The sequence below is a fragment of the Bubalus bubalis genome, chromosome 4, assembly GCF_019923935.1.
Source record: "Bubalus bubalis isolate 160015118507 breed Murrah chromosome 4, NDDB_SH_1, whole genome shotgun sequence".
Classification (NCBI taxonomy): Eukaryota; Metazoa; Chordata; class Mammalia; order Artiodactyla; family Bovidae; genus Bubalus; species Bubalus bubalis.
In genome coordinates this window covers 20,094,872-20,108,235 of record NC_059160.1, presented here as the reverse complement: position 1 = coordinate 20,108,235, position 13,364 = coordinate 20,094,872, and the positions used below count along the sequence as shown (strand labels likewise).

The 13,364-nt window shown below is 44.2% G+C and overlaps 1 protein-coding gene across 1 annotated transcript; it reads right to left on the bottom strand.

Annotated features, from left to right (window-relative positions):
* Window positions 1–927: 927 nt before the first annotated feature.
* Window positions 928–10,257, bottom strand: GABARAPL1 (GABA type A receptor associated protein like 1). The gene is made up of 4 exons (XM_006059798.4): window positions 9,881–10,257; window positions 5,263–5,341; window positions 3,739–3,857; window positions 928–2,313 (listed from the first exon to the last, which is right to left on the bottom strand). The coding sequence occupies exons 1-4, from the start codon at window positions 9,968–9,970 to the stop codon at window positions 2,248–2,250; spliced, it is 354 nt and encodes a 117-aa protein (XP_006059860.1). The 5' UTR covers window positions 9,971–10,257; the 3' UTR covers window positions 928–2,247.
* Between the last annotated feature and the right edge of the window lie 3,107 nt (window positions 10,258–13,364).

Here is a 13,364-nt window from a genome sequence, read left to right as displayed (position 1 = left end):
GAATGCCATACATACAACCAGGGTAGAGCGCCCCCCGGAGTTTGAGCATGGCGGTGCACTTGTCTGCCTAGTCACCACTATTCACGTTTGTTGTTCTTTCTCACTTTTAACCTGATTTCACAATATAGTCCTACGAACCTTCTTAGGTTCGTAGAAAGCACCAGGCTTTCTAGGGAAAAAAATAATTTTGTGTTGGGGAAAAAGTGGAATAAAGCAGAACCACCTGATTTCTTTCAGAAAGGAATTTCCACTCATCTGTTTTTTGCTGTCTCTTAACTTGTACCCCAACTGCCCATCTACATATGGGTTCCTGACTGAAGGTTCTAACCTAAGGTTGGAAGGGGCACCAAGCTTGTGCCAAGCCCAAAAGCCATCGAGGTGCCTTTTGCTGCTCTGGGAGATAGTGGCCTCTTACAGACCAGGATGTGATAGCAAGAACAGGCTGGCTTAGGACTTACAGGGAAGCCAGGTTAACAGAGCAGCGCCTCTGCAGCTTCGGTGTGCAGCAGAGTCACAAGGAGCCAGTTAACAACACAGCTGCCTACGCTGAGATTCTGAGTCAGCTAAACCCGGGACAAGGCCTAGACATCTGCATTTTAACAAGCACCCCCCACCTCCACTTTGCTATCTTCTGATGTAGGCAGTCTTCCACCTTCAGCTCTGAGGAGCATGTAAAGCAGTGACAAGGCATTTATCTGTAGAGGAAAAAACCACGCACATTCTGCCAACAGACACCCTGTGCACCCCGCTCCCAGCTCCCTTCGCCTTTGGCCTTTGGAGTGACTCCTGGGTGGTGAGGGGCGGAGTACACGTCTGACCACATCTAGGCGACCCCTCAAAAGGCCACCTCCTCCCAAAGTTTCCCACTCGGAGTCCACACACCGTCTACTCTAATACCTACTAAATAAAGGCAACATTTCTAACTCATTTTAAGGTATGCAATTCTTTTATTTCCTTGGTCTGACAGCAGAAACTTCATTATACAAGAGCCTGCATCTTGACAGAGCTGACCCTCGGACTTCCCCCACGGGAAGGACCCTTTTCATTCACGGAGATGAACTTAAGTGTCTTGAGATGAATTGAAATGTCCCATCTGGGTGCAAATTCCTGCTTCCCACCCAGATCATAACCCTAACGTGAAAATAATCAGAATCAAATGGAATCCCCAAGAACTATGAAAAGTCACCCTTCTCAAATTTTTCTAACTAGCAGCTGCGGGAAATTAAGACCCAAGGAGGGGGTGCCACTGGCCCTCACCATGCATCTCTGTGCATTGAGAAAGTGGAGGACAGCGGGCCGGGAGCAAGAGTTCTGGATAAGCGAGAGGTGCAGACAAGCCATCTTACCCCATACCTGCCCTTTCTGTACGTAACTCCGTTAACTCATGGAGTGAAGTCTGGGAAATGTCAAGACGAGTGGTTTTAGCCTATTACTGAAATGGGTGACGCTCATTCAAGTCCAAGGTAGGTGTGGGGAAAACGGGCACCAAAGAGCAAAGCAGGTTAGACAGAGATGCTCAGTACTCATTCAGTTCCAGTTCTATGCTATGGAGACTATCTTCGCAATCCTGACGTCCCTCACGCCTGGCGTCTACTCTCCAGCAGAAGGGGAGCTCCATCTAAGTGTCTGGGTCTGAGGTCTACAGCCACCACAGGGGTGGTGGGCTGGGTACTGTGATGCTTGTGAGATGACCACTGGGATGTGGGAGGGATGCGGGAGATAGGAGAGGTCAGGGGCTATAATACTTCAATGACAGTGGGTCTCTTTTGGTCCCCAGGAATGGTCCACTACCAGCCAGTAATCCTGCAACATTCTCAACCCCTATCCCCACCTGTCTTGTGCAAATGTCAAAAATAGAATCTCTGCCCAAAGCAAAGGAGAGCAGGAAGTTATTGTCGGTTCACGGTCTCTGGCCCCAGCTTGCCCACCCCCTGATTCTTCCATGGAAATCAGATTTCGCAGCAGTGTTTGTTGTGAGACTAGAATATCCCCATTTTTTTTTTCTATCAAAACCAACCCAACAGCTCTGCCCTGACATGCTTTCTCCCAAGGCCGAGAAAGCAGCAAAAAATGTCAATCGAGCGTGTGAAAATATGGTGATGGTGTGTGTGGTGTCGTGTTTCCAGGTGTTCCTCCTCTGTCTCCTTCACGGGGGGAGCCCTCCCTCTGTCTCTCTCTCCCCAAGCCCCACACTTGCCCCTCCCCCTGCCCCGAGTCCGGTCGCTCCCATTGGCCGGTTTCCGCCACTCACTTCCCGTAGACACTCTCGTCACTGTAGGCCACATACAGAAAGTAGTCTTCCTCATGGTTGTCCTAGGCGAAGAGGGGAGAGAATGGTTTAGAAACATAATCAAGTTCGTCATCCCTAGGGTCTGGAGTCTCACACAACCTTGTAGGGTAGGCATAGGAGGTACCCTGCATCCCCCTTCAAAAGGGGATAACGTGACTCCCCTGGTGGTCCAGTGCTTAAGACTCTGAGCTTTCAGTGCAGGGGTCACCAGTTTGATCCCTGGTCAGGGAACTTGGATCCTGCATGCCACTGGGCAGGGCCAAAAAAACAGGGATCAAAGAAGCAGCAGAAGTGGCTGGGATTCAACTGTGAACCCTAAGTTCACAAAAACCTTCATGGAGAACATCATACACATGAGAGATATGAAGCTCATTCTGGCAAGAAGAACAAAGACACAACATGACTATATATTGTTGTTGACTGCTGTTCAGTCACTAAGTCGTGTCCAGCTCTTCTGTGACCCCATGGACTGTAGCCCACTAGGCTCCCTTGTCCGTGGGATTTCCCGATAAGAATACTGGAGTGGGTTGCCATTTCTTCCTCCATGAGATCTTCCTGACTCAAGGATTGAACACGTGTCTCCTGCATTGGCAGGCAGGTTCTTTACCGCTGAGCCACCAGGGAAACCCATTAACTATATATATTTGAAAGTGAAAGTCGCTCAGCATGTCAGACTCTTTATGACCCCATGGACTATACAGTCCATGGAATTCTCTAGGCCAGAATAATGGAGTGGGTAGCCTATCCCTTCTCCAGTGGATCTTTCTGACCCGGGAATCGAAGGGATAATTATATATATTGGGATATAAAAATATATATATTGGGATATAAAATTATATATATTGGGATATATATATATGGATATAAACTAGGGAATGTATGCTGTGGAATAAAAACTAGAAATTATTAGAAAAGTTCACTAATAGAATTATAAGGCAGTATTATGTGAAACCCTTTGAGGAATAATGATGCAGTTACAATCTAAGGTGATAAATCATGATCAAGTTCTCTACTATAGTTTATCATATTTTTACAGTTTACCAAAAATTAAACCAAATAAAATCATTCACGTTACTCCCTCCAACTGAGTTGATTTGTGAAGACAAATGAATCCACTGAAACACTGCCTGGTCTTTAAATTTGATTTGATTTGGTATATCTGTGGTCAGAAAGCACTTCCTGCTGTTTCAATAAGGACACTCCAATGTTAAAACACTACGGCAGGGCAAGACTGAGAAAATAATTCAAAGGGACTGAATCCCGTGTGCCGCTCAATTGCTGATGGACAAGAGACACCTGATCTCCCAGAGCCTGACACGGCCATGTGAGAGCATCCTGATAAATGACACCTCTACCACCTGCCCCACTTCCCGGGTGTGTGGACGATAACACCTGGGACGGAGGCTAGAGAAGGCCAGGTGGTACGGCCTTGTCGCCAGGACCATTACCTCATACAGCTGGCCCATGGTCGCACTAGTGGGAGGTATGGTGTTGTTGACAAAGAAGAATAAGGCGTCCTCAGGTCTCAGGTGGATTCTCTTCCGGATTAAGAAGTAGAACTGGCCAACTGGATGGGGGGTGGGGGGGTGGCATTTAGAAAACAAAGACAAAGCGGAAGAAAACGAGAGGTTAGCAGGACGGTAGTAAGATCCGGAAAACAATTCTACAGCACCTGTTTCCCAAAGCACCAGATAGGCATTATCATCTGAGCAGAGCCTAACACTGTCCTGCAGCTTCAGAAACAAAAAATGACATGGCAAGAAGCCTGTGTGTGCCTTGACGTGCCATGGAGTTTAATTCCTCAATCCGTCTCCACTTTACTCAATTTCAGACCTAATGCTAACATTCCCATGGTCTAAATCTGATTTGAAACACACTTTTCAGAATTCTTTGGGGTCCAGTGGTTAGGACTCTGGTGCTTTCAATGCCAGGGCCCAGGTTCTATCCCTGGTAGGGGGAACTAAGATCCCAAAGCCACATAATATGGGGGGAAAAAAAACACACACACCAGACACTTTCATGTCCATTTCCGCCTAAGACAAACTCGTGATGGAAGATATCTACTGGACTCCAGTAATCTTAGTACAATCCCTCATCCCAATGTCGGGGCAATGAGTGGCGCTCAGTGCTTTATTTTTCACTGAGCACACTGAAAGGTTTCTGCTGCTGCTGCTGCTGTTGCTAGGTCGCTTCAGTCGTGTCCGACTCTGCGACCCCATAGACGGCAGCCCACCAGGCTCCCCTGTTCCTGGGATTCTCCAAGCAAGAACACTGGAGTGGGTTGCCATTTCCTTCTCCAATGCATGAAAGTGAAAAGTGAAAGGGAAGTCGCTCAGTTGTGTCCGACTCTTAGCAACCTCATGGACTGCAGCCTACCAGGCTCCTCTGCCCACGGTTTCTAGAAGGCTGATATTCAAACCTAACCACTCTGGAGCAAACACATCTACCAATATCTTTCCAAGTGTCTCCTGGATGCAGTGGTTATTCCATTAAACATCAACACGAAGAATTAACGTATCTTTTGCAAATCCAAACAGTATCTACAAGATGTATGAACAAAAAAACCATAACTTGAAGAGGTCAAGGTATTCAGCTGAGAATCTCTATAATGTTATCTTCCCAACAAATTAGTATGGTTTTCCTTATGGTGTAAATTGGTATCACAATAACAAACCTGAATTTTAAGCGGCTTATATAATACACATCTGGTCTTTTCTTTCAAGCTCTCACACTCTGCTGCCTCTAAATCAAACAAGGCCCTACAACAATGGGAAAAAGCTTAAGGAAATCGGTGATGGGGAAGAACAATTACATCACCATCGCTGAATCACCCAACTCTCTGGGGCATCCCACTCACTTTCCTCCGTTCTATCTCCCCTCAAGCCCACGATCACATGCACACAGGAAAGACTGGGAAGGAGTGGGGAAGGGTCTGCTGTGGGAGAAGGGTCAGGGGAGGGACAGAGCATTACCAGTGAGGTCAGAGGGCACGAGGTACTTCCTCTTGTCCAGGTCAGGCACCCTGGCCTTGGGAGCCTTCTCCACGATCACCTGGGAGGAGAGACAAAGGGTGGGAATGAAAACTGCAGAATCCAACCTAGTATGTTACCTTCTACACCCTACAATTGCCTTTATCTGAAGTGAGTTTCTCTAGGCTCAATACAACTTTTCCATCTCTTATTCTCTCTTACCCTTTACAAAATGTACGGGGAAACAAACTTTCTTAATAAAGTTATAATTTTATTACTGAAACAACAAGAGGATAAGGAAGGGATATTATGAAAAGTAAAGAGGACCTTGATTTTAATTACAAGTTACCGTGTGTACGTGCATGCTAAGTCGCTTCAGTCATTTCCAACTCTTTGCAACCCTATGGACTATAGCCCACCTGGCTCCTCTCTTCTTAGGTCTCTAGGCAAGAATACTGGAGTGGGTTGTTATGCCCTCCTCCAGGGGATCTTCCTGACCCAGGGATGAAACTAGAGTTTCTTATGGCTCCTGCATTGGTAGGCAGGTACTTTGTTACAGGATATATACTTTCTGGCATTTAGTTGAAGCACCAAGAAAATTGTCTGGATTTTCTCAAGTGGTCCTGAGTACCTACTAGGTTTCTTCTTTCTCATAAATGATATTTATCTGTAAAGGTACAGATAATGTGGTTTAAATTTTGTACTTCATCAAAATTTTTGAGAATGACTGCAAAAAAAACGCATTCAAGGCACTATTAAGTAAAAAAAGTGTTAAAGTAGTACTTATATTAATAGAATGTCAGTACAATAACCCATAATAACCCATACTGATTATCTGTTAGGGTTTTAAGGGATTTTCAGTGTCTACATTAAATATTTCTAGAATACTTTCAAGTTTTAGAAGGGTCATTTATTTCTGTGGTGAAAAGGAAAAAAAGATCAAAAGGGAGGAGATATACATATACCTATGTTGAGGTTTGACAGAAAACAAAATTCTGTAAAGCAATTATCCTTCCAAAAAAAAATAATTTTAAAAAAGGAAAAAAGATACATAAAAGTTATACATGTAGATGTATAAAACAGGAAATATTTTATAAATAAAATTTCAAACAATAATTTAAATAATGTACTTAAATTTAAATATTACAAAAACACATTCAGTATTTATATACTATATAAGTGATGTAATATGTAATTTGATTTAAATTATAAATACTTTGAATTGATTATAAAACCATCAGTTTTAGATTTTTAGTCTAGAAAATATAATCATTTTAGGTAGAAGATAAGGGAAGTACAGAAAAGTTAAAGCATAAATAAACACTGGGCACAGGTCACATAAATTCTCTTAACTTCAGCATTCCAAGGAGTATAATACATATGTATGTTTAGTCGCTCAGTTGTGTCCGAGCCTTTGTGACCCCATGGACTGGAGACCACCAGGATCCTCTGTCCATGGGATTCTCCAGGCAAGAACACTGGAGTGGGTTGCCATTTCCTTCTCCAATGCATGCAAGTGAAAAGTGAAAGTGAAGTCGCTCGGTCGTATCCGACTCTTAGCGACCCCATGGACTGCAGTCTACCTGGCTCCTCTGCCCATGGGATTTTCCAGGCAAGAGTACTGGAGTGGGGTGCCACTGCCTTCTCCAAATAATCCATAAATCCATAAAACTTTTATGTGAAAAGGCTTTGTAAACTGTAAAGATCTAAACATAAAGATTTGGAGAACTCCGAAGCTTTTAAATTTAAGGGGATAGGTTAACATAGTGAAAAACCTGCCTATTTTTGCAGAGAAAGAGAATTCTGCACCAGGAAGACCAGAAGGACATTATCACAAATAAGTCACAGGCACAAAATGTAAAGTGTGAGGAATAGAGTAGTAACTAACACAGTGATGTTATCATAACTAGACTTATCATGGTGTCTTGAAACGTGCATAAAAAACACGATGTTGTGTAACAGGAATTAACAGCATTGTAGGTCAATTATACTTTGAGAGTAAATCCTAAAAGTTCTTATCACACATATTTTTTTTTCTATTTCTTTAATTTTGTATCTGTATGAGACTGTATGGACAGTCACTAAATTTATTGTGACCATCATTCCATAAGGTATATAAGTCAAATCATGATGCTGTACACTTTATAGGTATACAGTACCAGATGTCAATTATATTTCTATAAAACCAAAAGAAAAAAATTTTTTAAAAAAATTAAAATTAAACCTGGAGTACTGATATATGAATCAGAAATGAAAAGAAAGTCAGAAGAGCATAGAAATAGACCAGTGAAGACCCAACAATGAGGCAGCAGGTAAATAAAATTAAAAGGGAAGGAGGGAGCATAGCATTGTGCTACGCAGGAACTCTGAGACCTGGCAGCTCCAGCCCCAATTAACAAGAGATGGAAACCACAAGAAAGGAGCAGGAAAAGAGAGCAACAAAGACAAGTGCAATTGAATCAGGGTACGTGACTGCTTTAATAACAGAACAGTCCAGTGAGAAAGGGCTTTGGAAATCATTTAACCCTCTTTTCTGTCAACACAACACTTCAGCACAGTGAGATGCAAAGTTCTGCCCAGAACTAACACCAAATCTCAGGATTCAGAGGTCAAAGCTCCTTTTTTTTTTTTTTTTTTGTCATCAGAAAGAAAGCCACACACTGAGCAGCTGGAAGGAGTTTGGCCACTGGTTAAAATCCAACTGGAGAAATCATGAGATCTGAGTGAGTCATAAGAACTTACAAATTATCAAATAAGTAAAATATTTAACAGCAAACAATGAGAAAAAAATAGAGGGATTAGCTGAAATTCTGGGTGAATGCATGGAAACAACTGAAATGGGAAGGGCTGTTTTGAGGAAATATAGGAGAATTTTAACTAGATTTTGGAACAGGTACAATTCTGAGCTTGTAGCTTATACAGAACTACTGGAACAGAGCTTTAATCTTGGAGTTCTGAAAAAAACGGTCATCATTTTGCTTACTGGAATGTTTTTCTGGCATCATACTGGCATCTGAACTGTTGAGGGCAGCAACAGTTGACTTCTCTATTTCCAGTATCTGAGAGCACAATGCACGCTTAAATCATTCTTAAATCAAGAACTGCCTCGGACCTTGAGAAACACTATGGCCTGGAGGATCCAACAGCCAGGATCAGAATCCCAGCTCAGGCACACATCAGCCACTTTCAGTAAGTTACTCCATTTCTTCAGATCCTTCTTCTGTAGAAAGGGATTATAATGGTGTGAGGACTAAGTGAATGACTACAGGCAGGGCACTGAAGATATTCCCAGGGATGTGGTAAGCTATCAATCAAAGTTAGTTGTCACCTGAAAATATTATAAGAGGATAGGATGGGCGTCACCAAGACTTGGTGGGAAACTTTTAAAGCAGTCATCCAAGGTCCAGAGACCAGGAAAGAAATTTGTGAAGCATCCTTTAGTGGGTATTAGGGCTAGTTCTCCTTTTGAGCTGAAAACACCTTTGTACGTAATTCCCCTCATGTAACAGCCCTCATGTCTCTCTTAGATTATGGAAAAAGTACTCCAAGAGGTTTATACGGCCCAGGTCGCTTCTGGCAGCTGTAAGAACATGAAAAGTTAGATGGAAGACTGGAAAGGAATTCACCATCAGATAACTGCAATTCCTTTACACGTAAATTACCTGTAATATTTATCCTCAAGTCCCTGCCCTAAGATAAACAACACAGTCTTAGGGTCTTTAATCCTCCCATCTTCAAAACTCAAGGATTGCTGTTCCCTCTATCGCATTTTAAAAGCCTTCTGCCCTCAAATCCAGCTACGCAGCCCACATTACCGAAAACCAGGCAAGAGGCGGGGGGAAGGGTAACAGGAAAAACGCCCGGATGCAGAAAGACACCTTGGTATTTCTTCCCTTTTCCTTCTCTCCGCCTGCACTAAGTTAAAGAACATAAACCTGAGTCCAAAAACCCGAGAAGAAGGTCTCAGTCCTTCCTGATTGTGTTCAGGTACAATGTGTTCAGAATAAACACCGGCCCACAAACCCTGGAGCCAAGAATGATGAGGCAACCGGGTTGCTGCGCAGAGAACGTGACCTTGTTTTCTGGGCCAGGACTCTTGTGGCATCCCCTTCCCTTCCTAATTCTCACAGAATAAAACAAAAGATCCAATGGCTTCCGAATATTTCCCTGCCAAACCCAGGGCTACAAAGGGCCAAAGTCCTCCCGATTAACGGAGAACCACCTAAGGGTGGAAATTGATGGGAGCAAATCCCCCTGTTCATTCCTGAACAGTTCCATGCTATCTTAAGGCAGCATATGGGTGGTCCCGACCTCATCATTCTCTCCCCAAAAAGCTACATTTTGAGGACATCCCAGCCAACACATCCGCTGAACACTGCTGAGTCACTCAATCGTAGGATCCGTTCTAAAACTGCGGTCAGCTCTAAAAGATGGGGACAGGCTATAGGGATACGAGTTTTTAAAGGTCCGCAGTCCGAACGTCCATTCCACTGGCTCTCCCCGAGGTGAAGGGCGTGCAGGTTGAGTAATGTTAGGGGCCACCCTTCTGTGCCTTTGGGCAGCCATCGCGACTCCCCCGCCCCCATCCCCATCCCCCTCCCCCTCCCCCCAGGACACTCACAGGGACCCGGTCCGGATATTTCTTCCGGATCTTTTCTCCTTCCTTTTTCCGATACTCAAAGGGATGGTCCTCCTTATACTGGAACTTCATGATGAACCGCAGGGTTTCTAAAATCCCCGGACGGGGCCTGCCTCTCTCGCGGACGAAGGCGTCTCTCCCGTCTTTTGATGATGATCCCTTTAGGCAATTCGCAATGAGTCTCAGATTCGCTTCCGAGAGGCCAGCCCACGTCGCAGCGCCGCTCGGCAGAGCTTTCAGAAAGGAGGGACTCGGGGCCTGGGTTCCAAGACAGGGTAGGGCCAGGTAAAGAATTCCCGGTGGCTTTTCCCGAGAGCTGCGAGCACAAAAACAACCCGACGGCCCGCTGATCCTGTGACGTCAGGAAGCCCCGCCCCCGCGAACCTTGGACCGCGGGATGGGGGTGGGCAGGCGCCGTCCATTTCAGTGTTTTCTCATTCTAGTTACAGTTTCCCCGAATATAGTCCGTTTAGAACACGAGAAATTTTCACATTTTATTTTATTGTGAAAGTAACATTAGAGGTGTTTTTAAAACAACAACAAAAAATAATGTTCTAAAGAGGTCTTCTACCCTCTCCGCCATTTCTTGGTTGGGCCCCAAAACAAATACAGATGGTAAAAATCCAGCTTTTTTTCAGGCTGTTGGGATCTGGTGTCTGCAAAGAGGTGGGATGGGGGTCCTGGAACTCCTTTGGCCCATTCAGAGGTGCCCCGGGCTTGTATTTCGCCCTTTGCTCGTTCATTGATTACACTGGTGCCTCGGATGCTGGGCTGGCTGCCTCCGCCCCGTGACCTCTCGTTCACCACGTTGGCGTCATGTTTGGGTTTTTGCAGCAAATCTGCCCCTAGAACATAAACAGGGCATGACTCAGGGAACTGAAGAGATGTAGCAGGTGAAGGGCATGAGGTGTGATCAAGGTCCAGGGAAGTGACGTCAGTCGTTACTACTAAGGACTTTGCATAGGTTACAGCTATGGAAATGAATGACAGATCTCAGAAGTTAGGTCTGTCTTCGGAAAAACATCGGGCGTTTCAGGCGATTAACTCGGTAGTCCTCAATTTTTCCCCTGATGTAAAAATTCACGGGAGGAGGATACTCCTTTCCAGCCATGAATACAAAGCGCCACCTGAAGGGCTGGTGGAAGACGGGAGGTAACAGTGTCGCCTCCCTCTTGCCCTCCACTTTCCCTGCTAAGACAGAGGAATAAGGCCTTTCCAACCACTACTAACAAGTGATTATAGGGACCTGTAAGGGAAGAGCAGCAGAAACTGTAATATTAAAAAATAGTGAAGATACAGGATGAGGGGCTGCTGTGCCCTAAAGAAGTCCAGGAAGTTCTGAAAAATAACAACAGTGGGTCACTTGTCATCTTTCATCAAGGTCTCAGGATCTCTGATTGAAAAAAAAAAAAAAAAACAAATGAAAAGAAACAAGGAAAATGAATTGCATAGCCCTACATTTTTTTATTTTTAGGATTTTTTTTTTAATGTGGGCCATTTTAAAAGTCTTCATTGAATGTGTTACAATATTGCTTCTCTTTTATGTTTTCGTTTTTTGTTCACAAGGCATGTGGGATCTAAGCTCCCCAACCAGGGACTGAACTTGCACCCCTGCATTGCAAGGTGGTCTTCACCATTGGACCGCCAGGGAAGTCCCTAACCTTTGTTTTTAATGCTAATCATTTTTCTCCATGGCATTTTTCAATCCTTATTATGTATGAAAATCCAGGAATTCTTGTATCGCATTATATTTTTGTAATGTTTAGTCCTTGTTTTCAAACTGGTTATTTTAGCTGATTTGAGCTTTGACCCAAATATAGCTAAATCTCTCAAAGGAATACTTTAAAATCAATGGAGAAGAGTGTTATTTTCCCATCAAATCTACTGGAAACAATCATAGCTAGTTTAAAAATGATTTTAACTTTTATTTTAAAAATACCTATTCACAGTAGCAGATTACATAACACAGATACTCAGGAGATGAAATTTCATTAACCTTTATGCCTTAAGGCCTTTCTAAATGCAAATACTTTTTCACAGACTAGCCACTCTGTCAACCCTTTACAGCTTGCTACATATACTTGTAGCAGAACACTTAAAATATTATACAGAAGGTAATTTTGTTAGAAGGTCAGTCCTGGATGTTCTTTGGAAGGCATGATGCTGAAGCTGAAACTCCAGTACTTTGGCCACCTCATGCGAAGGGTTGACTCATTGGAAAAGACCCTGATGCTGGGAGGGATTGGGGGCAGGAGGAGAAGGAGGATGAGATGGCTGGATGGCATCACTGACTCGATGGACGTGAGTTTGAGTGAACTCCAGGAGTTGGTGATGGACAGGGAGGCCTGGTATGCTGCGATTCGTGGGGTTGCAAAGAGTCGGACACGACTGAGCGACTGAACTGAACTGAACTGAATTTTGTAAGGGCTTCCCTGGTAGCTCAACAGTGAACAATCTGCCTGCAATGCAGGAGACATGGGTTCCATCCCTGGGTTGGGAAGATCTCCTGGAGAAGAAAATGGCGACCCACTCCAGTATTGCATGGAACATGCCAGGGATAGAGGAGTCTTGCAGGCTGCAATCCATGGGGTCACAAAGAGTCAGGCAAGACTGAGCAACTAAACAACAACAACTTTCAAAGTCAATTGGTGGTTTTGTGGAAAACTAGACATACTCTAACAATACAATACAGCAAAATTTAGTTCACATGTGTCGTGACAGGGCTTCCCAGATGGCTCTAGCGGTAAAGAACCCACCTGCCAGTGCAGAAGATGTAAGTGACATGGGTTCAACCCCTGGGTCAGGAAGAGCCCCTGGAGGAGAGCATGGCAACCCTCTTCAGTATTCTTGCTTGGAGAATCCCATGGACAGAGGAGCCTGGTGGATTATAGTCCATGGGGTCACAAGGAGTCAGACATGACTGCAGCAACTTGGCATGGGTGCACACACATGTCATGACAAGTAATAGTTTTCTATTTATTCCAATATATTACTTCTTAGTTACTCTATTATTGTTGTTGAGTCTCTGTCAGGTCAGACTCTTTTATGACGCTATGGACAGTAACCTGCCAAGCTCCTCTGTCCATAGAATTCTTTAGGCAAGAATACTGAAGTGGGTAGCCATTCCCTTCTCCAGGTTGTATCTTCCTTTCTCCAGGATATCTTCCCCACCCAGAGATCAAACCCAGGTCTCCTGCACTACAGGCAGATTCTTTATAGTTAGAGTCATCAGGGCAGCCCAGAGGGCAGAACATTTGTTAATCTGATGAGGAGCAGTCACAAAACCACCTGAGACAAGATTAAAGGGACCAGAGAGGCTCATTAAGATTAAGAGACTGGGCTACTTAAGACCCTGCACACACCCTAATCTTGTCAGCAATCCCATCCTTTTGAAACTTTGCAGAAGAAAGAATGCAAGACTTACTTGCTTTGATCCTTATTACATACCCCTGCTTGACTTGGCCAA

Coding starts and splice junctions, on each gene's coding strand:
- GABARAPL1 (XM_006059798.4), bottom strand. CDS start 9,970: ATGAAGTTCCAGTATAAGGAGGACCATCCCTTTGAGTATCGGAAAAAG. Junction 5,342..9,880: donor AATATCCGGACCGGGTCCCT/GTGAGTGTCCTG, acceptor CTCTCCTCCCAG/GTGATCGTGGAGAAGGCTCC. Junction 2,314..3,738: donor CCATGGGCCAGCTGTATGAG/GTAATGGTCCTG, acceptor CTCTTCGCCTAG/GACAACCATGAGGAAGACTA.